The sequence below is a fragment of the Centruroides vittatus genome, unplaced genomic scaffold (assembly GCF_030686945.1).
Source record: "Centruroides vittatus isolate TY-2023 unplaced genomic scaffold, ASM3068694v2 contig_1863, whole genome shotgun sequence".
Classification (NCBI taxonomy): domain Eukaryota; kingdom Metazoa; phylum Arthropoda; class Arachnida; order Scorpiones; family Buthidae; genus Centruroides; species Centruroides vittatus.
Window position 1 is genome coordinate 570,404 of NW_027121147.1, and position 23,632 is coordinate 594,035.

Sequence of the window (23,632 nt, forward strand, 5' to 3'; positions counted from 1 at the left end):
GCTTTTAGAAATCAGAATTAGTTTAGACTAATTAAGTTTATAGAACTAGATATTTAAGCTGTCAAATAATTTTAACTTTAGAGCTTAGAACTATGATTAGATTGCACCAAATAATGCGGGAATTCTAGTAATACAGTTTCAGCAATAGTAGTAATATTTCTCTATTATTTAAAGCAATCTTTAAACGTAATATTTGTTGCTAGGAAATAACATCATTAAAAGCAACATTATAGAATTTGAAATACGCGCAAAATAATATTAAGAAATTTACATTAAATGAAATTTATTTTACATTCATCGTTATTAAAAAATTTAGAGTAGAAAAAAAGTTATTCTAACACAGATAAACTAAACGAATTTACCTTTGATAATAGAGTATTTTATCATAAATTTACATTAGATCTGAGTCTAATAAAAATTAAAACATCAATTTAAAGTATTAATTAAATATTTAAAACATCATTACACTATAAAAACAAGTTTAAAAGTCGGTAATTAAATTGCACATATGGCAATTTATACGTATGAAATTAATTGTAATAAATATTTTAAATATTTTAAAGAAATATGTAAAAATATTTCAAGTAAAAGAAAATATCCAAGACGAAGTTGTATTGCAGGTATTTGGATACGATAACATCATAAACCATACTTCTGGTATGAGTGAGCGCTAGGAGCCGGTAGCAACGAGATATTTATTAGCAGGGTTTCGCACCAACCATCAATGCGAACATAAGCCGTTTTACACGTTCCGGTCTGGGTAGCCGTATCATGTTTATTAGACTAGGAACCAGTTATGGAACTTATTAATTTACAGCAGTTTCACTCAGCTTCCAAACTTCCGTTAATGTAGTCCTTTGCACAATATATAGATACGAATATACATTGATCAAACTTGTACTGCTTGACGATAATTCGAAAATAAAACTATCTAGAAGTTGTTAAATGAGTTCAGAAATTTTTTCTCCACTATTTTAATAATGTGAAGATTTACAAACCATGTGTTTTTTTCCTTCTTTCTGTAACCATATTTCGCAGTGCTTGTTGTAAACACGCGTTTAAATATATTCAATAAATTGCTTACAGATAAGCAATTTTCATTTTTTTAAAATTATAATTGCTATATTTATATAAAAAATTACATTATTTTTGTGGTTAATAAGCTACTTTTTTGCTTTAAAGCATATTTATTTTTTCTGCTGTAAGAACGGATTGAATAATTCATTTAAGAATCTAGATTAATATAAATTATTACTTGAGAGAATCAACTCTATTTATCATATGATAGATCTATTCTAACATTAATCACTTTTTTTTCCATTAAAATTCATTATATTCTTTTTGAAAATGATTAAGAAGCAGATTTAGTTCATTACAGTTTCTTAAGAATTTTATTTATCTGTCATGTGGTCATATGTCACTTGGAAATAATATTTTCAGCATTCGTGGTTGACATACGCTTAAACAAGCAAATTTCTAGAACATCTGTAAAAATAAATCTGTGCACTGTAGTAGGCCTATACTTTCAACTCTGCATTTTTCTTTCTTTTTTATGTAGCAGTTTGATTCTTTTTATATCCATCAAACTTAAAATGGTTATAGAAAAATCTGTACTTATAGTGGAGTAAAGGATAATTATATAAAATAATTAATTACTGCTTTAAAATCGTAATTTAAATTAATTAAGTTATAACAAAAGTTTTAATTTAGGTAAATGTAATGTAGACTTATAAATTTTACTGATAAAATTACATTACGAATTTTCTATATTTTTGTTACATAACTATTTACTAATATAACAACAAAAATATAGAAAATTTGTAATTTGATCATTAAAATTTAATAAGTAAAATAAAGCCTAAAGAAGAAATAATTATTTTACAAAATTTATGGTAGAATTATTTAAATTTCATTTGAAATAGAACTTAAATCTAGGCCTGATAATTAATTCAAAGAATATAATTTAAAAAAAATATATATATATAAATTTCCTAATCTAATTAGCAATTTATAAGGAAAAAATATATATGTATATATTTTAAATTATTTTTCTATAAATTAGTGATTAGGCCTGTATATAGGTTTCTATTTCAGATGAAATTTAAATAATTCTACCATAAATTTTGTGGAACAATTATTTATTGTTCAGGCTTTGTTTTAATTATAATTAGAAGGAAAAACGTTTATTATTTGTTCATATTTTGCTTTTCTTTAAAATCAGATCTAACTTGTAATTTGTAATGAGAAGAATCAGTTATGCTGCTGTATAAATGCAAATTAATCTTGTAACTTAACCTAGCTAGGCCATAATTTTGAGAAAGCTTAGAATAATATAAGCCGAAGCAGAATTAGCATACAGAGTATTATCATATATATTCTAAACTTGAATTTGGCTATCTCATTATCTTTATCGGTTTCTATATGTACACAGGCCTAACTATAGATTTATAATAATATGTAAATCCCAGTACAATTTAATAAATATATATTATTTAACATGATAGATTAGGCTTATGTATGCTTATTTTAACACACTTGAATACGGCTTAATGATAATTTAAACAAAAAAATATAATTAAAAATTATTCAAAAATTCGAAATTGATTTTAGTGTAATCAAATAAAATTTTATTCGTTTCATTAGCGAGAAAAATACGTTTAGCAATAAATAGGCTAAAGATTTTTATGAAAAATTAATATTTTGAAGCAAGAGAAATGCATTAAAATCTTAATTTTTTAAAATAAAGAACCGATATAAGAAAACGGAAATTAATTTCGTCTTCATATATCAATTTATTTAAATAAAATTAAACTAAGCTCATTATCAACTGGAAACATTTAAACATCTTTAAAAAAATTTACATGATTTCTCTGAATTTAATTTTATTTTACAAGCGAGAGAATAATAAAAATTCGTTTAAAAAAAATATATATATATAAAATTTATTCTAACAAATAATACAGGATGGTGCTTTTTCATTATTCAGGACGAACATTCAAAAATATAATTTTTGAATTTTTGTAGCTCTATTAATATTTATTTTTAAAGTAATTAATTTCATACGTTGGTTAAAGAATTTAAATTTATTTATTAATTTCGTAAATAATATTAATTACATACGAAGAGAGTAATATTTAATGAATCAAAATACGTCTTGTTAAGAAAACAAGTTTATAGGTCTAACAGACCACTAAACGATTTCAGCAGACAATCTTGATTAATTTTTCTGATAAAATTTTATAGCAATTACTAAATATGTTTGTAATTAATCTTTCCTCTTAACATAAAATTTTGAAAGTAATAAAATTTGAATAATCGCCCTCCATTCATTATTAAGTTAACATTGAAGATATTGGAGAGTAGTAAAAGTTTTAAAACTCTAGAAAACAATATCCAGGATATGATATTTTTAACAGTATAAAATTTGTATAATTTTAATGAAATTGAATGAAAATATAATTTTAAAATGCACCAGATTGTAATCTTGATTGCAGGTTTTTTTTTATTAGGGAATGTTATTTAACTTCTGTTTTATTTTATAAAAATATCAAGCATCTTTTCTAATTGAATAGTTAAATACTTTAACGATTTTAGCAATCTTCTAATTATTCTCTCCCTGTTACTGCTTTTAAAAATGCAATATATATGAATTCTTCAACAATTGGAAAGAAAATAATCTTATAAATAATTCTCCATACTTTTTTAATTTCTAAAGTACTTTTAGTTTCCATTTCCATCCTTTTTGGAACCACACATTTTCTATTCTCAGCTCACCTGATGTCTTCACATTTTAGCTGCGTTTTAATATCATTAAGGCATTCCAGCGTGTTTCTGCGATAATTACATTCTCTCCACTAATGTTCTGAAGTTTTACGAATAACTCTGAAGCAGATTAAAAGATCACAGGGTGTTAAGACTCTGGAGTATCGTATGCTGTAAAGTATGCTGGATACGCTTTCTGCGAAGAGCAACGTGTGTCTGTGGATAGCTTGCCAAATGGCGAGAGGAGATTTAGGAGACGTTAGTACTACGTCTGGTGTTATTGCACGAGAGAATCTGTTTGCATATCTTGTGTTTAGAGAAACTTCATTAAATTATTCTAATGAGAAATCTAGACTACATCGTGAGGATGAATATATCTCAAGCGATATACCTCATCCAACTTGGCTGCGCATATATGAACTTAAGAAATAAATCAGATTGAAAGTTTGCTTAGATTTTAACAAGAGATAAATGATTTTATTCGTTTTTAAGTTAAAAATCTTTAGTTTATATTACAACTTAATAATCTATATAATGACTCACCTACATAATTTAATATAAATATATTTTGATGAAGAGAGTTCAGATTAAAAACGTTCAATTCTATAGTTAAACTTTACTATTTAAAAGGATAATTAATTTAAATTAACAGTTAAAACAGTTAAATTGAATATTTTATGCATACAAAACATAAACATGAAGACAAATAATTTGTAATTATACGATATTTAACATTGCTCAATATTAGATAACAATTATTCTTAATTTAATTTTCATTGAATGTGTTATTTATCTATCTGAAGTTCTTCATTTTATCAAAAATTGTTTTTACTAGATTACATATTAAACAAATTTATTTTTTTGCTATGTTTTGTTTTTATAAAACATTAATCTTGACCCTTTGTGATTCACAGTGAAGTCTGTTGGTTTCATAGAACTATACGGCTCAATTTAACAAAATTACTACATATTAAATATACATTAGGAATATTATTGAAATGTATAACCTACACCGAATCGTCAGTCATTTCCATTAGAAATATGTACATACAGTACATATAATGATTTTAAAGTTTATCTGTACATCTAACCTCAATTCTCATTTTCTTATTAGTGCTTGGGTCATAAATAAATTTTGTTTTGTTCAAAAATCTAACAAGTCTTTAGCAGATTTCAAACTAGAAATGAGACTAAATAATGTTGAATGCGTATGTTGTGTTAGCCTTCATATATTAGATTTCACAATTACATATGGTATAAATATTAAAATATGGCACATTAATCGAATATTAAAAAAAGATTTAAATAAACAAGCGATGTTTAAATTTCATTATAGAAATATTCATTTTTTTAAAAGTAGCCTATACATTTCAAAACACAAAATTAAGTTTCTAACACCCAATAAATACGCTTAAAGGTTACACGAACACTCACATATCAGATGACTATAAGTATGCAAATAACTTAAGAAAAAATAACTGAAGTAATTTACACGTTAGTCCTCCAGATGGAACCGTACCAAATATCTTTCAATGTGTTCGGTTACTATTGTGAGATAGATTTCTCTAACAAGTTTTCCTGTCTTTGTTTAAATTGCCAATTTATGTCATCAAAACTTTTTCTCGTACTATTGTTTTGATGTCATTTAAATATATTTATTATATCTTTCATGTATTATTTTCTAGTGTTTAAATTTTAAACAAGTGAAGGGTTCGATTCTTCCAACCAAGCTTATATAAAACTTTAATTATACCTAAAGGCTTATTTTAATTAAGAATATACATTGAGAATATTGCAAATATCCTAAATAATTCGATATTAGGACTGATATTTTACTCAGACAATAGCATAGAAAACTGAATCAGATAGACCCATTTAAGTTCTGTACTGTACAGTACATAAAGGCCTATTCTGAATTCTACTAATTTGAAGAAGAGCTAATCAAAAAAAGCAATTTACTCTTTTATGTAACAATAAATACATCCATTAAATCAGATGAACCAATGAAAAATGGAATCTGAAGGAGGAACAACTATATCTTAAGTGACTAAAGGAATTCGTAATCATTCAATAACGTAATTGACGGAGTGAAACAAAGTATTCGAAGAGATATTCGCTTTATAGAATACTTTATTTGTATTGTAGCATCAATTTAATACATTTATATACGATAAAAATAAAATAAATATAAAATATTATTAGTTTTTCTTTAAAAAAAATTATTTACGAATCGAGTGGAATTTTTTTTTTACCGGAAATATTCGTTGAAGGGAAATCATATATTTGGAAAAATACTAATTACGGCGCTCCCATACTAAAAGATTAAAGATAATTATTATCTGTTCCCATCAGAAAATACTGTAGTTCGAATAGGAACACACTTGATAAACCGAGACTAAACCTTAACAATGATTGATAAGTATTATTAGAAAAGATTAGAATTTAAGTATTATTTACGCTAGGAAATTCTTATTCTTTCCCATCAGAACGGAAAAAAAACTTATATACTTGGATAAATTTAAATAATTACAATAATAAATAAAAAGTGAGTATTAAGGAAAAAAAGTAATTTTTTCAACTGTCTCTTTGACAAAATTTAAAATATTTTCAATCTTTACATTACTAACATCATAAAGTTTGTTAGTTTTATTATCATAAATGTAAAAATATTTTAACATAAAATTTAAAAAGGTAAGAAACAAAGTTTGCTGTTAATCAAATAAATTAGCTACAGTACAGAAATAAATAATTTATATTTAATGTTAGTATAAAAATAATTAAAATTATATAAAGTTCAGTATAAAAAAGTTAACTTCACGCTAATCTTTGAAATTTTAAAGCAGTTTTTATCACAGATCCGTCTATATAATTAACTTACAAAATTCTTTTTAATTAATTTAAATTTTATATTTTAAAATTCGATATTAATAGCATATTCTAATCAAATATTAAAGGTTCTATCGCATCTACATTAATGATATAGCCTATCTAATCTTAAAAATATTCAGTTTAATCTAAAAGACTTTAAAATGAATTTTGATAAAGGCTAACATCTAAGCAAGATAAATCAGTTACCCTTTCTAGATTTTTCTTAAGATTTCGCATTTATTTTACATCAAAATTCAATTATATTTTAGTGTCGAGTTGATTCTCTTCTCTGAAAATTTTGATACTTGAAATAAAATTTGAAGTTTTAAATTATAAAAATGTTAATTGCCGAATTAAAAAATATATTATTAACATATATTTAAAATATTTTTAATAAATACAAATGGATTAGTACAATTGTAATTGAAAGGGATTAAACAAGTTCTTTAATTAGATCTAACTTTTCTAGTGTTAGAGACAACAGTACCCCTATCATTTATGTCGGAAAAATGTACTGAAGAATCATGAGAAGTAGAACCATTTGTGAGAGAATCTACAGGCCCACAAAAATAGGAAGCAAATGCCTAGCATTTCTTAATGAAAAGCTAATGGTTACTAGTTATTGGGAAAGTCTATTGCATAAAGCCAGTGAGAGAAGGGTTGGTAGGATGTACTGTACAATACGCTAGCATCAAACGAAATGAACTACTCCACTAGACTTCTATTCCTCATACCTTTATATCATACCCTCCGACCGGTAGTAGAGGTCCTCTTGGGTCAATAAAGTAGTGTTTTATTACCTATATTAGATCCATTTTACGATCACTAAACAGGAGGTAAATAAAAAAATTAGTAAGGTAGGTAATTATCGACACCCTTGGGTGAAGAAGTAGTTATTTATGCTCTGTTTGTCTTATTTATGAGTCTATTTGATGGGGTTGTAAAAATGTTATTGGAAAATAAAATTTTTATCTGTTTGTCCCAACTCACAGTTCTCCTCTTTACAAAATATCTGTGTAAGAGGCAGATACTTTCGACATCAACAAGGTGTAAATGGACAATCAATTTTACGAAGTGTTAAACCAGCAATCAAGTTGTTATTGCTTACTGGTATAATATTGTCAAGTGTAGGTGTTTAATTTCATATTTAGCACTAAGGTTAAGTGATCCTTAATTTTTATTTATATATAATAAATATTGAAAATGTATCATAAACCCTTTATTAATCAAGATACTGTAGATAGTAATGCATTAGCTTTAGCTACAAGTGATAGTAAACTTTCAAGAGAATTTATTTACATTTAATAATATTTTTCCAAATATAATATCGCCTACAAATATACTTTTTACATTCAAAAGTAATATTAAATAGCCATTCCATCCAAATAAATGTTTTCTGAAAATAATTTCTAAATCATGTTTGAAACGGAAATTAATTTTAATTAAATATTCAGATTATGTAATTGATGAAGTCATTACGAAGATATACATAAAATATATTTAATAATCAAATAATTCTACCTGAATAATAATAATAATAATAATAATAATAATATTCAAAGAGGAAAAGCTACGACTAAAACATCCTCTCACTTGCTGCTAGAAAAGATCAATAAAAGCATCAAAACTGATGCGGGCTGTGGTATAAAAAATAAATTAAGACAGATTTTATTTGCTAATTCTGATTCATATTATTCTTAGTTATTATCTGGACAATCCAGATTAAAATAAATTTATGTTGAAGAATGATATACTGCTTTAAAACATTACCAATAGAATAAACTAGTTGGGAATTTATGTTGATTTAAAAAGGGTGTAAACTTATGACCATAAAGGGAATACTCGTAACTGGAAGAATAATTGTAATAAATGAAATCGTGGTAAAATACTCGATAAATAATAAATAATACCGAAAGGAAATAAACTTAATATGGTTCGAAATAAATCCTTAAAAATAGTGGAAAAGTTTAAGGTGGACTTCATATCATATGAATTATGGGCTCTATGAGAAAGGTAATAGGATGAAGATATGAAGAGTGTGTGATGCAGGCAATCTATATAGACTAAACGCATTCTTACTATATATTTATTTTTCTATTTTCTAAAAGATATTACTTCAACACAACAAAATAGCTTAGTTTACGTTCAAAGAATAAAATTTATTATGTTTTATATGCTATATTTCGTGAAAATACATTTATTTAATTTTATTTACCGTTATAAAAGTACAGTTATAAAATAAGCTAGTAAACCACAATGAAATTGGCAAATAAAAATTAATTAAAATTTTATTTTCTGTAATAAAGTTATATTAACAGCTTCAATTTTAAAACGATAAATAAAATGTTAATCTCTTTAATAAGAAGGCAAAATCGGAGCATTCTTAAATTATTGATTATAAAAGAAACACTGCGATAATTTAAGAAAATAAAAATAATTTTAGGAATGTTAACGAAACTTTTATTTATTATTATTTATATAATTCCGTTTTGGGAATTTCGTTTAATTTAACGTAGCCAATCAGTATAAATCCAATTAACCTATTTCTATCACGAAATTGTTTATTTATATCAGAATTTATAGACAAGAATAAATTTAATTTTATACTAACTTATAAGAAAAATTTCCTTTCCACTAACTGATTTTAGTACATTATTAATTTTTTAAACGCTATAGTTTAAAATTCAGAATAATAAAAAGAATTTAATAGTGTTTTTACACGTAATGGAGACTATACGTCATAATAATTTCGTTAATTAAATTTAACTAAAAGAAATAATTAAATGAAATCAAACGAGTTAAAACTAAATACAAAACTTTTATTTACTTAATATTAAGAAATAAAATAATTATTACTAACAAATAATAGAAAAATAAAGTTTTATTTTTACCGAAAGAGAAGTTTAATGAATATAACTTTGTAAAATATTACAACTTATTTATATTTATTATACAATAACAAATAGTTTGTAACAATATAAGTGTCGATATATTTGTTTACTATTAACCAATAAATACAAGAAATTTATTTAAATATTCGGATTTAAAAAGTATTAACATTAGACAATTCGGTAAAGTTAATACTTGAAATGACGTTAGTTGCTTAGTTGTTTCTTCTCTCAACATTTATAGGCTTGTAATAACGAGTGGGAAGAAGGATCTTAAAAGTGACGTTTATAACCATTTTATTGCCGTTAGACCTATTTGCGGATCGTAAAGAGAAACTACATCATGCAAACTGTAGATGGACATTCGTTTCGTCAAAAGCAGAAGTCAAAAAGTTTCTTAGTTTCCACTACTTTTTAGTACTAATTATTCTCTGGAGCACCCTTCTTTCCAATTTATATTTACTCTTATTGATTATTGATTCGGCAGAGTTTTAAAGGTATTCTCGCTTAGAAGCGTCTACATCATCCAAAGTAATTACTAAAACCTGCAACTTTAAAGAAAGTTTTAAAATAATTTATAAAAATTAACATAGTTTTTCGTTTTTACTGTAAATGTTTAATATCAAACTTTCTATATATGTTACTTTAATCTAGGAAAATATATTATCTAAAATTTGATTAAAAAAACAAACTTAGGCTACTTCTTGTATTTTAAACAATTTTTTAATATAAATCTAGTGTTATTTAATGTACATTTTGATTTTATTTATAGGATAAGTACCTTATATAATTATAACTGAAATCATCCTAATAAATAAAATTACAGTGTCTGCATCGATAACTTCTTCCTTCCTCTTTTTATTACGATAAATAATTAAATTAATTTAGTATAAGCCAATAAAAACCGAATAATTTTTCTTGATTTTGTTTATTAAAAATACTGCAGTTGTCTATGTCAAGATATTTAATCGTTTTCATTGCTTTAAACAATATCAAGTCTATTTCTACCAATCAGAAAGTCAGAATCAGACGATTTCTCAGTAAAATCGAATATTTTAATCTAATATTCGCCCAGAAAAAAAGAAGAAAATACAAATATTTATGTTTGATTTAATAATTTCAAAGTGATTTTCGTAGCATTTTAATAAATTTAATTCATAATAATTTAAATATTTATAAATTTTATTGTTTTGATTTGAAATTTAATAAAATTTATAAAGGTTTTGCACACAAGACTTATTAAGACATATTATATTTAGGCCTATAGAAATCTCTTTATATAAGAATTAATAATAAAATTTCTGTGCTTAAAACTAAATCTAAATTTTAGTTTTGCAATTTAATGGAGGAAAATGCAATTTAAAATATATTTTTTTTAAAAATTGATGAAATTTCGATATGTTATTTATCTTTAAAACACATTTAAATTTCTATAAATAGATTTAATTTTATTTAAGCTAATTCGAGTGACAAATATTGTATTAATTTAAGACGAAGAGCTTTAAATGTAGTGTTTTTTTTGAGGGGGGTCAAAAATTAAATGAAGTCTAATTAAGTCGTGTGTTTTGAAGAGAGTTTTAATGAAAATGAAAGAATAAATTCTTAACAAAACAACAAAAAAAAAACTCATTAGCATTTAGTAAGAGATTAAATATTATAGCGTTACCTACGTCTGTAACGATTACCGGAGAACAAAGGATCGAAGTTTCATTTTGAGAAAGAAATACGTGACTTTCAAACATTACTCGCGCGAATGTACAATAGAATCGACTGAAGATGGACAGCACGGCCTGACATAACCATTTCGACGATCTTATCCAATATTACAGAAAACATTACAAAAGCGAACCAAGAGAATCGCGACAAACATCGTTATTTCCTTCGCACGTTCGAAACATTCTTTCTGCTAACATATTAAATTCCCCACAACCTTATGGCACAGCGAGGTAGGGTAGGTTCGGTATATTCGACCGATCGAACTTTCTCTCGTTGGGAGGGGAAACTAAGACAGAATCGTAACGTAAAAGAAAAAGACCGTTAGACAGGACTAATGCTGTCGTGGGAATTTCAAATGGCGACCGTTTGCAGACAGTCTAACGATCTTTTTGTCGACGGCTTTTATTGTGATCGGGGATCCAAGCGTAAATTTCAGGTGTACTTCGACCCACCATTAGAGAATGGTGTTAGTGCGCCCGGAAATTTTCTTCTCCTATTTCTTCGTCTGTAATGCTGTAAGGCTGACAATTAGGCTGTTTTATCAATCGCTATACCGCATCACACACGTCCTAGCTACAAATTTTTACTTATCGTTCTAAAATATTACGTTATTTTACAGAAAAACATTCGATAAATATAACAATATATATAATTAAATAATATTTATATAATCAGCGTGGACTATGCTTCGCTTATAGCGTATAATTTTTCAAGTTTTTCAAGCATTGGGCTAAGATACTGATTTAATAAATATGTATCCAATGAACTTAAACAGAGATTTGATTATTTACTCAATGAAACTAATCGCATAAAGATATTAGTTTCGATTATGTTAATAGCCATTAACTGTAATAATATTAATTTGTTACATTTTTTTCCCTCCCTTCAGCTATTAAAATAAATCTTAGTGAGACTTTCGTGTTGGTTAGTCGAATCACTTACCCTGCTGAGTAGAGATAACAAACCCCATGCGTTTCTGATTGGTTTACATGCATAGAATATTAATTTCTGTACGGAAATATTAAATAGGCTGTTACAAAAGTCTCTCTTAACAAATAAAGGTCATAATTATGTTCAAAGCTTTAATAATTTCTTAATTTATGCAACTATTTAAATAATTTAGCAAAGCATTGTAGTCATTGAGATAAGTATATAATAATTTTTTAATAAATACTACATAGAAACTTATCCCATTTATCAAAACTAGTAATGTTTTTATATTAAAATCACATTAGTATATTTTTCTAAAACAATCTTTATATTTAAATAAATAATTTACTAATTTTACAATCAATTGAAGTGTTTGTTTACAAATTTAAAAAATCTTTACATATCATTCTACAAAAATTTTTATTTATAAATATTTGCACGCCTAAAACGTTAAAATGGATTCAAAATTTTAATTATATTATTAGATTAATTTTTAAATAAATTTTAATATGAAAAATTTAAGTATCTGAATTATATATTTTTCTTAAGATAAATAAAATATCTGCGGCTTGTTAAATGCTTTAATAATATTAATTTTATCTACAATTAATAGATCAAAAAGAAATTTTTAAATTAATTTACAACGTATAATTAAAACTTTTAAAAATAAACTACAGTTTTATTATCTACTGACTCTTCTGTCTAGTCATTGCAAGACGTTGTGATCTTAAGATAATTAATATTTTCTCCGAAACAAGAAAATGCATAATTTAAATTATTAAGTTTATATACCTTATAAACATATTAAAAAGAAGCCATAATAATTGTTCCTTTATTTTATAATTAATTAAATAAAAACAATTGTTTATATAAAGTATATAATTGTAAATAAAACGTCTCGAAATTAAAATGATTTAAATTCTTTTATTTTATGAACGTTATTCGGAAAGTTAAGAATAATTGAATCTACGTGTGTTATATATAATTCAATAACGTTATAAATATTTAATTTCAGATAATAATACTTAAAGATACAATTTTATAAAGAATTTAAGATTTAAATGGATTCTAGATCTGTTCAAAATATTAGATTTTGAATATTTAATCGTGTAATGCTGATTACAACACATTTATTAATACAACAGATTAATCTTATCTTAATGAGCAATTTTAAATATTATAACTGTACACGCAGGACTTTAATGTAATATTATAAACAGTAAAACTTTCCTGCGAGATTACAGTTACGACTTGTAGATACTTAGACCTACGTATAAAAATTTATTGGTATTTAAATAAAATATAATGGTTTAGGTAAGAAAAATGTAAATATCGATTAGTAATTTAAACTTGGATGCGAAAAATGATCTTTAAAAAAAAAAAAATGAATGAAGAAATAGCAAAGTTGCTATCAGATTATAAAATGATGACTGTCATTTTATTCTCCCTTCGACTATCATCAAGACTATGAAATGATTTTAAAAGAATACTTTTCAGATATTAAAATCTCTCTCTCACACGTTACAAAATGGCAACTGAAACAATTTGTTCTCGTACTTCAGGCATTAATAAATGCATTTTATAGAAATTTCGCTTAGCGTGTGATATAATATTAAAATATTCTCGATGTTTAATGTATTTTTAACGAATGATATCTCGACTAAAATACCTTATACGCCAATGATACTTTATATAACCTCATTTTAAATGTTAAATGTTCTTCGTTTTTTTCCTCACTTTCTATCTTATTTTATTTTATTTTAGTAGAAGAAACAATGACTCAGTTTAATTATATTTAACGTTTAATTTCAGAATTCAATAAAAATCAGAATTTTATATCGGAAATTGCTTTTAAAACTGTTAATCATGCTTAGAATTGATTGATTCGAAAACGATTGACTAAAATTATACATTTCAAAGGTCAGTACAATACTCAAAATACTTAATATACATTTACTTATTGTATATTGGTTTTATGTCATGTTATAAGCATGCATTTAAATTAATCTTACAACACACTCTTAATGTATGTTTCGAGTGTGAATAATCGCATAAATAAAGACATTTACAATTTATCAAGTTGAATTTATGTAAATAGCACAAATTCGATTACTCGTTTTAGTTACTCTTTTGGTTTAACAAACCGTAAAAGATATTAAACAGGCAAATTATTTGGTAAACACATGTCAGATTTGTCATCTTGAGGTAACACATTCATAAACGAATTTAATGGGAATAACACAGGATAAAAAGCTTTTATGTAAAGCTCTAAAATTAATCCTGTTGCAAAAGTAAATTGATCGAACATCAAACAGCATTGGGACTATAAGTGGGATTTAACATTACCGGATGAGATTGGTGTTTTCCTATTTGATCCTAAATACACCACAGAGTTTAGTGTCAAGAACCTTTAAAGTATTCCCTAATCGGGAAAGTAGGGACATCTAGCGAGCGATTGGGAAACCATCTGGGACTCCCATCAAGCCAAACATTCACGAGAATGTATGAGGACTTTACCGAACTCGAACCTATTTTCGAATAAGTTTGTCACCAGACTTGAGGATTGGTGCGAAAAATCTCTATTTCTCTCTGTATTTATATATATAGAAATTGACAATATTGAGAATATGTGCTTTGAAATGCGACTGACATAATTTTATCCGGATAGATTGTCGTGAATTTCTAACAATTTTCTCTGATAGGGAATATCTATATACTGTATATATTTTAACACAAAGTTGACTGTATTGCAATCCGAAAGATGAATAATTTATATTTTTTAATATTATTTAATAATCAACAAATAAATTCAAGATCGTTTTAGGCTATAGAGTGAATAACCAACTTTTTATAGTATTTATAATGTATTACAAGAAAGTGACAGAAACTTCCAAAGAATTCGCGTTTAAACTAATGATAAAATGTATTAAAATGACGGCAATTAAGATTTTTAAATTTTATTTATAAAGTTTAAAACAGAAATTTTATTTTACAATTTTTTATAAAAAGTATAAATTCGTTTTAAGTGTAAAGTTTTAATTTATTTAAATGAATTTACAAACTTTTATTTAGCAAGTTTCTTAATATTTTTATAGTGCATTGATACAAACTTTCACAGATTTAGAAAAATCATAGGTATAATTTTAATCGCTAGAACTTCACAAATGATAGAAACAATTAAAAATAAATAATTTATATTTATAATGGAAAATTAATAATTAAAAATTATGACTGGTTAATGTTGCATAATAGAATAATTAAATAAAATTTTTAGTAATATTTTTAAAATAACAGACTTCTAAACTTTTATAACAAGTTGGAAAAAAGGATATAGTTTGGAAGAGAATTTGAAAATTATAGGCCTATAAAATTATCCAAGCTGCAAAACGTTTATTTTAATGTATTTAAAGAATTTAAGTTCAGTTTAAAATGTTAATAAGACAAGACTGGCTCAATGTTGTAAGTTTTGACCTAAATCACTACTTAGTAACAAGTGACTTACTTATTAATCCGGCATTATTCACAGTTTTTTAATCAATTCTAACAATAAAACACTAAGCCATTCGCTAAGAATAATTTAATTGTTACCTTAACGCAAAGAATTAAGAAATTAATAGAATAAATTAATTTTTTTCAAATTTAATCAAGTTAAAAAATTCATATGTTTATGCGAAAAGATTTAGTACATAAAGCATGTGTTTCTAATGAATGAAAGTTAAAAATAAACTGAATATTTTTTAAAAATAATATTTGAAGACATTTTTCTAATTTCTCAAACTGTTAATTATTAAGCATTTAAATAGGTAATGCTATGTATTCAATGTAAAATAACTAATTTATTATAATATAGCCTTAAATGACCTGAACCTAAATAATTATGAAAACGGGTTAGGAGAAGAAAAGGGTTATCTTGTATAAGTTACGCTAAATATTACTATTTTAGAAAGACCTAAAAATATTCGATTTTTTTCATAATTAAACATAAATTTGACAATAAAAATGTTCAAATAAATAAACCGTATCTTATCATATCTAAAGCATTTTAAAATGTTTATTTAAATTTTAAATTTAAAATTAAATTATTTAATTTTTTAATCGATTTATAGAAATTTAAATTGAAAAAAAGTAATAAACGGAGACAATTTTTAGTTATTGCGTTTATTTTATTTATTAAATAAATTATAAAACATTTTTCTAAAATAATTGAAAAACTTTATTAAAATAAAACATTTTCAAATTATATTATTTAAATAAATAAAATATTGCTAATTTAGGATTCATGTCAAATAGGATTACACTAAACTTAATCTAAAATAGCTTAAATAAAATAATTCTTGATTAAAGTTAGAAAATATACTCAAAAGTATTTTCAAATAAGCTACGGTATTGTTATGTTGCTCACTTTCTTAAATTATATGCCAATACGTAATCCTGACATTTTATAACTTTACAGCCAGTCAAGATTGAATGGTGAGATATAAGACTATGCAGCATGACATGCATACGAAGTTTATTTTTAAATATATCTATAGTGACTTTAGGGCATTACTTTCTATGCAGTCGCTCATAATAAAAACTGAAGCTTAATTGAGAGATTCAGAAAAGAGAAACTTAAACTGGATGAAACGACATTCGCAAAGTATCATCAACTCCACTGCCTCTTTTATAGGAGAACCATTAAGTGCCACTAAAACTTAGCCAACAAGACAATAGTAAGCACGTGGTTCTCAACTTTATTTCTTCACATTAATAGATTTTACAATTAGTTTAGTGTTTTACAATATCAATATTAAACGCGATATTTATCGACGTCTACTTCGAAACGATGGACAGCGTTAGTGATTTAATATTATATATAAAAAGAGGATTATATACAGTGTAGAAGAACACATTTTTCTTTTCTAACTCGCTACTCAATGAGATGAAGAGCGAGAGAAAACTGAAAGGAGAATGGGAAAGGGACGCAACCCACCAGTTCCTGAGAAGGGAATAAAACAGATGAGAATGAAACTATCGTCCTCGCAGCCGCCTCTTTCTCACTGTCTCTCCCCACAAGCTGCGAGTCATCATAAGGGCGTTAGGCCTAAGGGCAGCCATTTTGAAATGCACACATTCTATTTTCCACACAAGCATAAATACACGTAATAACATATACGGGGAAGGGAGTTATCTAAAGAAATAATATACGACTTACCGGCTATTGTCATCCATGGGTAGCGGGGCACGTCCGGTATGGGATCTGCTTCCCTGATCGCCAGTTGCGAACAAGACGAGAGCGGAGAACCCAGGTCGGGACTGGCTGGATGCGGTAGGAACTGGGTGGGTGCCATCATGCCAGGGGTAGCGGTGGGACCGCAGTTTGGCAAGCCGAAACTATACCCCGTACCACACATGTCAAGGCCATTTCCTTGACTACTCGAGTATCGACAAGACTTGGCCAGATCTAAATTTGACGTGTAGTAAAGATTGCCTGTAACAGCTACTGACGACTGAGGAGACAAGGCTGCGTATGGATACATGCGGTGTTGCGACGGTCCATAGCTAGACAGCGTGGCCGGTGGGGGTACAGGATCACCAGGATACTTGTTCCCCAGGAGTCCGTCCATAAAATTCGTACTCATTTTTACATCATATTTTCTGGAACGTTTTACACCACACTCAAAATAGACTAGCTTTACCACACTTCGTAGATGGCTTCTTACCAGTAATGGCTACGGCAGGGACCAGCTGCCGAGCCCAGCGTAAACAACCCAAGCCAATCAAACGCTTCAAGCAACCCGACGACCAATGAGTAGCTGTTTCCGCTTACGGACCTACTTCCGTCAGCTAGGAACGGTGAGAGATTTTTTCACCGAGTCTTCCTGGCTCTAAGGGGGGCGTACAACACAAACCCCTCAATAATCTTGCAAAACTTTGGGCGTATTCCGACAATTTGTGATCCTTCTTGACCTTCGACCTCCACTAACAGGACCAGTGTGGGAAGATACGGGCAGCTTTTTTACTCTGCTAGCAGCTATCGTTCAGACGGGATTCTGCATATTCATCGCTGGTTTTGTACGGAGTGATTTAATGAACGTATATCCGTTATACTTTCGGAGCGACGTCGATGTGTTGCGTGTGCTTCTGCTCTCTTCATCTCCTCCATTGCTCTCGCTTTCGCTCGCTAGAGAGCGTGGTATGGCGCGCCAGAATGAGAAAAGAGAAAATAAAAAGTGCATGGCGTCAGGAATGTCCTAAAAGCAAAACAAAGATGGCTGCTTCGATAGTTGAATTAATCAAATATATATATATATATTTTTTTTTATTATTATTTTAAAAATTCATCTTTAATTCGTAAAGATGTTGCACGTTTTTAATAAAAATTTTTTAAACTGAAAGTTTATCGAAATTATTTTTAAAGCAGAAAAACTAAGTTTAAATCACGACAATGACCCAATTAGAAAATATTCGGAAGAAGATTAAACTTTGTCAGTTTTCGTTTAACTAATTTAATAAAATCGAAAGGAAATTTAATATTTAAAAGAAGAAATTCCATAACAGTAATTAAGATTAATTTCTTCGATTTATAAATGAAAACTTTATATCATTGTTACAAATGAAAAAAGTAATAAATTTTCACCACTTTTTGGAAGTAAATTTTGTGTAAACTTTTATATTATTACTATTTAAAAATAAAAATAACGAGCCTATTTACAATATTATAAAAATTACGACTTCATCAAAAACATTATTAAAATTCAAGACATTTATACAAAGTGTATTTATCAAATATCAAGATTTCTATCTATTTTTAATTTAAATATTATTAAAGTTAAATTTAAATGAAAGGCTCATTTTATAATATCTTATCAACACAGTTTCATAATTTCCGTACAATAAAAATAAATGATAAAATAAACACTATAGTAATGTATTATGTTATATTAATTTTTAAAAATTTCATATGAAAAATATCAATTCTTTAGCAATAATTTTATATAATAAATTTTAATTATGGATACTTAAAACAACATGAAAAGAGATTTCAAATTAAACATTCTATTTCAGTTGGATAAATTCCAATACATGATAATGATGTTGATATATCACTAACTATATAAATCGTTTTAATTTATACTTTAAAATTCAATATAGTACAGTGTTTTTTAAAAGATAAAATCGTTTAAGTTTATTATACGTGTATAGATGTTATCTTAATATTAAATTTCCATAACATTGCGCATTAAACTATTTAAATAATGTTTTAGATGGCAATAAAAGATAAATGCCAAAAAGCATTTTCTAAATATAGGAAATTCTATATAAGCCTGTATCTTGTAATAAATGATGAAATGATAATTTCTCTCTTGCCAATCGATGTTTGGAAGAATATCATGGCTTCCTCTTTCTAAGCATTGACTATGCCATGGTGGAAAGGCGCCCTCTGGTAATAAAAGTAGGCTTCATTTTGTGACGTCATTTCCGAATTAATTTTAAAATTTGATTAAAACGTAAATTATCAGTTCAATAAATAACAATAATATAATTTATTTTCTTTATTCCTTTCTATTAAAGTTAATTTTTTTTATGCTTAAATCTCTAGAACTATACCTTCGAGGATTACGGTTCTCTAAGGAAAAAAATTGTTTTCAATAACAATTATACAAAGAATATCACGTTAATTCAATTCGAAAAAGTCACTAAATAAATTCGATTTTATGTTTATGACAATTAAATAAATTCATTAAATTTTATTAAAATTTATTTATCTATCTATCTAATTAACTTTTGGTAACACCTGGCACAATTTGAATTAAATAGGAATTTATTTTAAAATTTTCAGGCATTTAAATGAATTATTTACTTATTTTGTATTCTGTAATATCAGTTGTAAAAATAAAAATAATATAAAAAAACACGAGAAAAAGAAAACAAACGTAAAAAAACGAGACAAACGTTTAAAGAATAATAAAAACGAAAATAAAAATTGCATAAAAAGCTGAATTATTCATTTAAAAATGCTGTAAAATTATACTTTATAATAATTTTATATCAAATATAAAATATTTTCTAAATTAATTATATATATATAAATATATAATTTAAGGAAAAAGAATGTAAGCCTCTATCTGTTATAATTTCACGCTTCCTTAAACGGTAAGTATATTTATAAAAATAAATTTATCTTATTAAGGCTTTATGTCAAACGAATAAATTTAAAAAATTTATGTTTTTATTCTTTCATTTCAAATCAATATTTATATGAAATCATGAAAAATGAATTAATAAAATTCTTTTATATAATTTTGAATGGTATTTTAGAAGTATAAGCTATATTATTAGCGAGTTATTTATTATATATATAAAATAAATGCTTTTATTTTAGCAAGTTTATATTAACATTTTTCTAGTATATTACGATTACATAGAATATGACCGTAAAAATTTTATGATATCACCAAAATCACTCTATTACAAGAAGTAGATAAATTGGTATTATGGTTTTTATATGAGATAATAATATTGAAATATCTTAACTGTTATCCACACAAATTTTATTATATAAATTTCTCGTGTTCACATCTTTAAACTTTAATATATGTACGTAAAAACAACATCAAAATATCGGTCTTCGCGATTAAAATGTCGCTTTAAATATATAATTATATTCTATAATAATTGATAAATATGCTACTTAAAAAATGTTTTATATAAGTTAAATATAAATAATAAATAAATCTATCTAAAAATAATCTAAGTAATTTAAAATATATTTAAATAATATATCTTAGCAGAAGTTATCTAAATGAAAATAGCAGCATATAAATCATGCAATTTTTATATACAGAATATATTTTTATTACAATAATTTTTACTTTATTATTTGTATTAATTAGAAAATTTTAATCTAAATTCATTAAATGTAGATTTACAATTTTAACAATTATTTAAATATATATTTTTTATTGTTTTTATAAAATTTGCTATGTATTCTATATGCTTTTAATATTTAATATCAATATTTTTAAATATTGTGTCTAATTTTATAATTTTTTAAAAACTGTGCATTTTTATTTTGTTTACACTAAAGATGATCTGTATTTATATTAAAAATATAAAAAACGATATATTTTCCTATAACCTTAACCTATTATCACACAAATCAGTACATAAAATGCAATAATTTTATAAAATAAGAAGCTGCAGTAGTCTTAGATATATGACCTTAAATACTAGCAAATAGTAAATTGCAAGATTATTTTAAATCTTCCTTGTCCTTCTTACATTTGACACAAGTCAGTTGTAACTTATGATGTTTTGGTTTTAAGACATCAAATAAAAAAAAAAACACAATGTATTATTTTAAATAAACTATTTTTATCGTAAAAAAAAAGGGAAACTTTATTTCTGCTTGATGAAAACTGTTAAAATTTCTTGTTATTTCTAGATACAAATATAATATATATTTATTTATTTTATTTTTAATGTAGCATGATTAAAGCCAATTTGGCCGAGAAGAGAGAAGCATTTATTTAAAAAATTCACCAGAAAAACAAGTTTTACAGCAAAGAATGGAGTCTGTGGCAAGAATTCAAAATTAGACATGTGTAGCTTAAACCTAAGAAAATTTCAAGGAATATAAAAATATATTTACTTTATAATGTAAAATAATCGCATAATGACTATATATAATTTTATAAATTTGAAATAGGCCTAATTACTATTTTACTTTGTCATTTTTTATAATTTAAAATAAAATTAATACTTCAATGAAACTGAGTACTATCAAAGAAAGTTTAAAAAATTTTAAACATTAAATGAGTGTAAAAATATACTAAATATAAATATAAACATATTTTTTTGATATAGAATAACTTAATTATTTTACTGAAAAATAATAACGACTATTTAAATTTTAAATTATTAATAATCTTAATATTGTAAAACAAATTTTTAAAAACAATATAAATGAAAACAGTCCCTCAAATGAACATTCTTTCGTTATAATTACAAATCATTATGAATAAAAATAAATAAATGAAAATATATCACAGGCGAAAATATTAATTTTGTAAAAATTATTATTAATACACAAATGTTATCCCAATAAAAACAAATGCTATTGATAGTAAATATTCTATTTTATGCATGTACTGTACAGTAATAGATTATAATTATTAAAAACGAAGTCCCAGCTGAAACAAATAGGCTTATACAGATTGTTTCATAGTCACTATCGTATAAGTAATAGTTTTCGAATAAAATAAATTACAGTAAATAAAATAAAGATTTAAAAAAACCAGAACAGTAGAGAACATTCAAAAGACTTTAAAAATATTTTTTGTATTTAGTCTTTAATATTGTACAATTTTTAAATTTCATTATTTCAATTATTTTTCTTTTTATTTTATATATTTTTGTTTTAATTATAAATTCTATCTATATTATATCTCTCCGAAATATTTTTTGAAGTAATATTCTATGAATCTTTTGTATAAGTATTGAATCGAATATGAAGCGAATTATAATATAAAATTCCTTTTATATTATTAAATCTACGTTTACAGCTAAGCATTACTTTAAATTAACAAAAGAAAAGCAAATATCCATAATAATTAATTTTTAGAATAAAAATACAAGTACAGTATTTTTATCTTATAAAAGTATAGGCCTAATAAATAAACAAAAAATAAGTTTTTGTGATTATTAATAAATAACGAAAATCTTCCTTTACATTTAAGTAATTAGCCTAATATTTATTTAAATCTTACGATATTAGTAATTAAAATATATTGCTTTTTAATTTAAATTTTATTAATTCATTAGTTGATCAAAATATTAATTTTCCAGTAAAATATTTATTTTTCAATGCCTGTCTATTCTTAAAATTTTATTTACTTTTAAAAATAAAAACTGATTTTTTATAATTATTTTTATTTAAAAACAAGTTTCTAAATTACTCACTAAACTTTTTTAATTCTATAAGTCTAAATTATTATTTTTCCTAAAGCAATAACCTCTAACAAAGTTTTTATAAAAAATATTTTTTTTTAATAAAAATAATAAAATTTTAATGGCACTCTTATCTATAATATAGATTAGAACCTGTAAATAATCCAGAAAGAAACCAAGATGCTTAAATCCGTATAGTATATGGAATAAATGATCAAAGAAAGAGCCTGGAGTGAAACGTGGTATTGAATGCTACGATACATATCGATTGACTGTGAGAGATGAAAACTGTAGATCAATATAATCTCAGACATAAACAGTTACTTCAGGCATCGAACATGGATTTTATCAAGATATGTTTGCCACATTTCGTCAGCAATCTTTTAGGTAAGTTTTCTTTTTATAATACTATAACCGTACATTATAATTTATATATGAAAAGAGAAAACTTCGATAAGTCCTGTTCATTGTCTTTCAGAGAAACTTTATAATTTAATATTAAAAAAATTTACAAAATATATTAGGACAGTATAGAA

General features: G+C 25.2%; 1 protein-coding gene across 3 annotated transcripts in view; it reads right to left on the reverse strand.

The window, feature by feature from the left end:
- LOC136970002 (homeobox protein abdominal-A homolog) overlaps positions 1 to 23,632 on the reverse strand; it is a 231,486-nt gene that overhangs the window by 19,558 nt on the left and 188,296 nt on the right. The window contains exon 1 of one of the 3 annotated variants that reach the window (XM_067264361.1): positions 17,359 to 18,360. The exons of the other annotated variants lie outside the window; for them this stretch is intronic. Within the exon in view, the coding sequence (XP_067120462.1) occupies positions 17,359 to 17,785 (427 nt within the window). The 5' untranslated portion in view covers positions 17,786 to 18,360. Of the gene's footprint in view, positions 1 to 17,358; positions 18,361 to 23,632 lie in introns of those variants that run through there. 3 annotated transcript variants of the gene reach the window in all.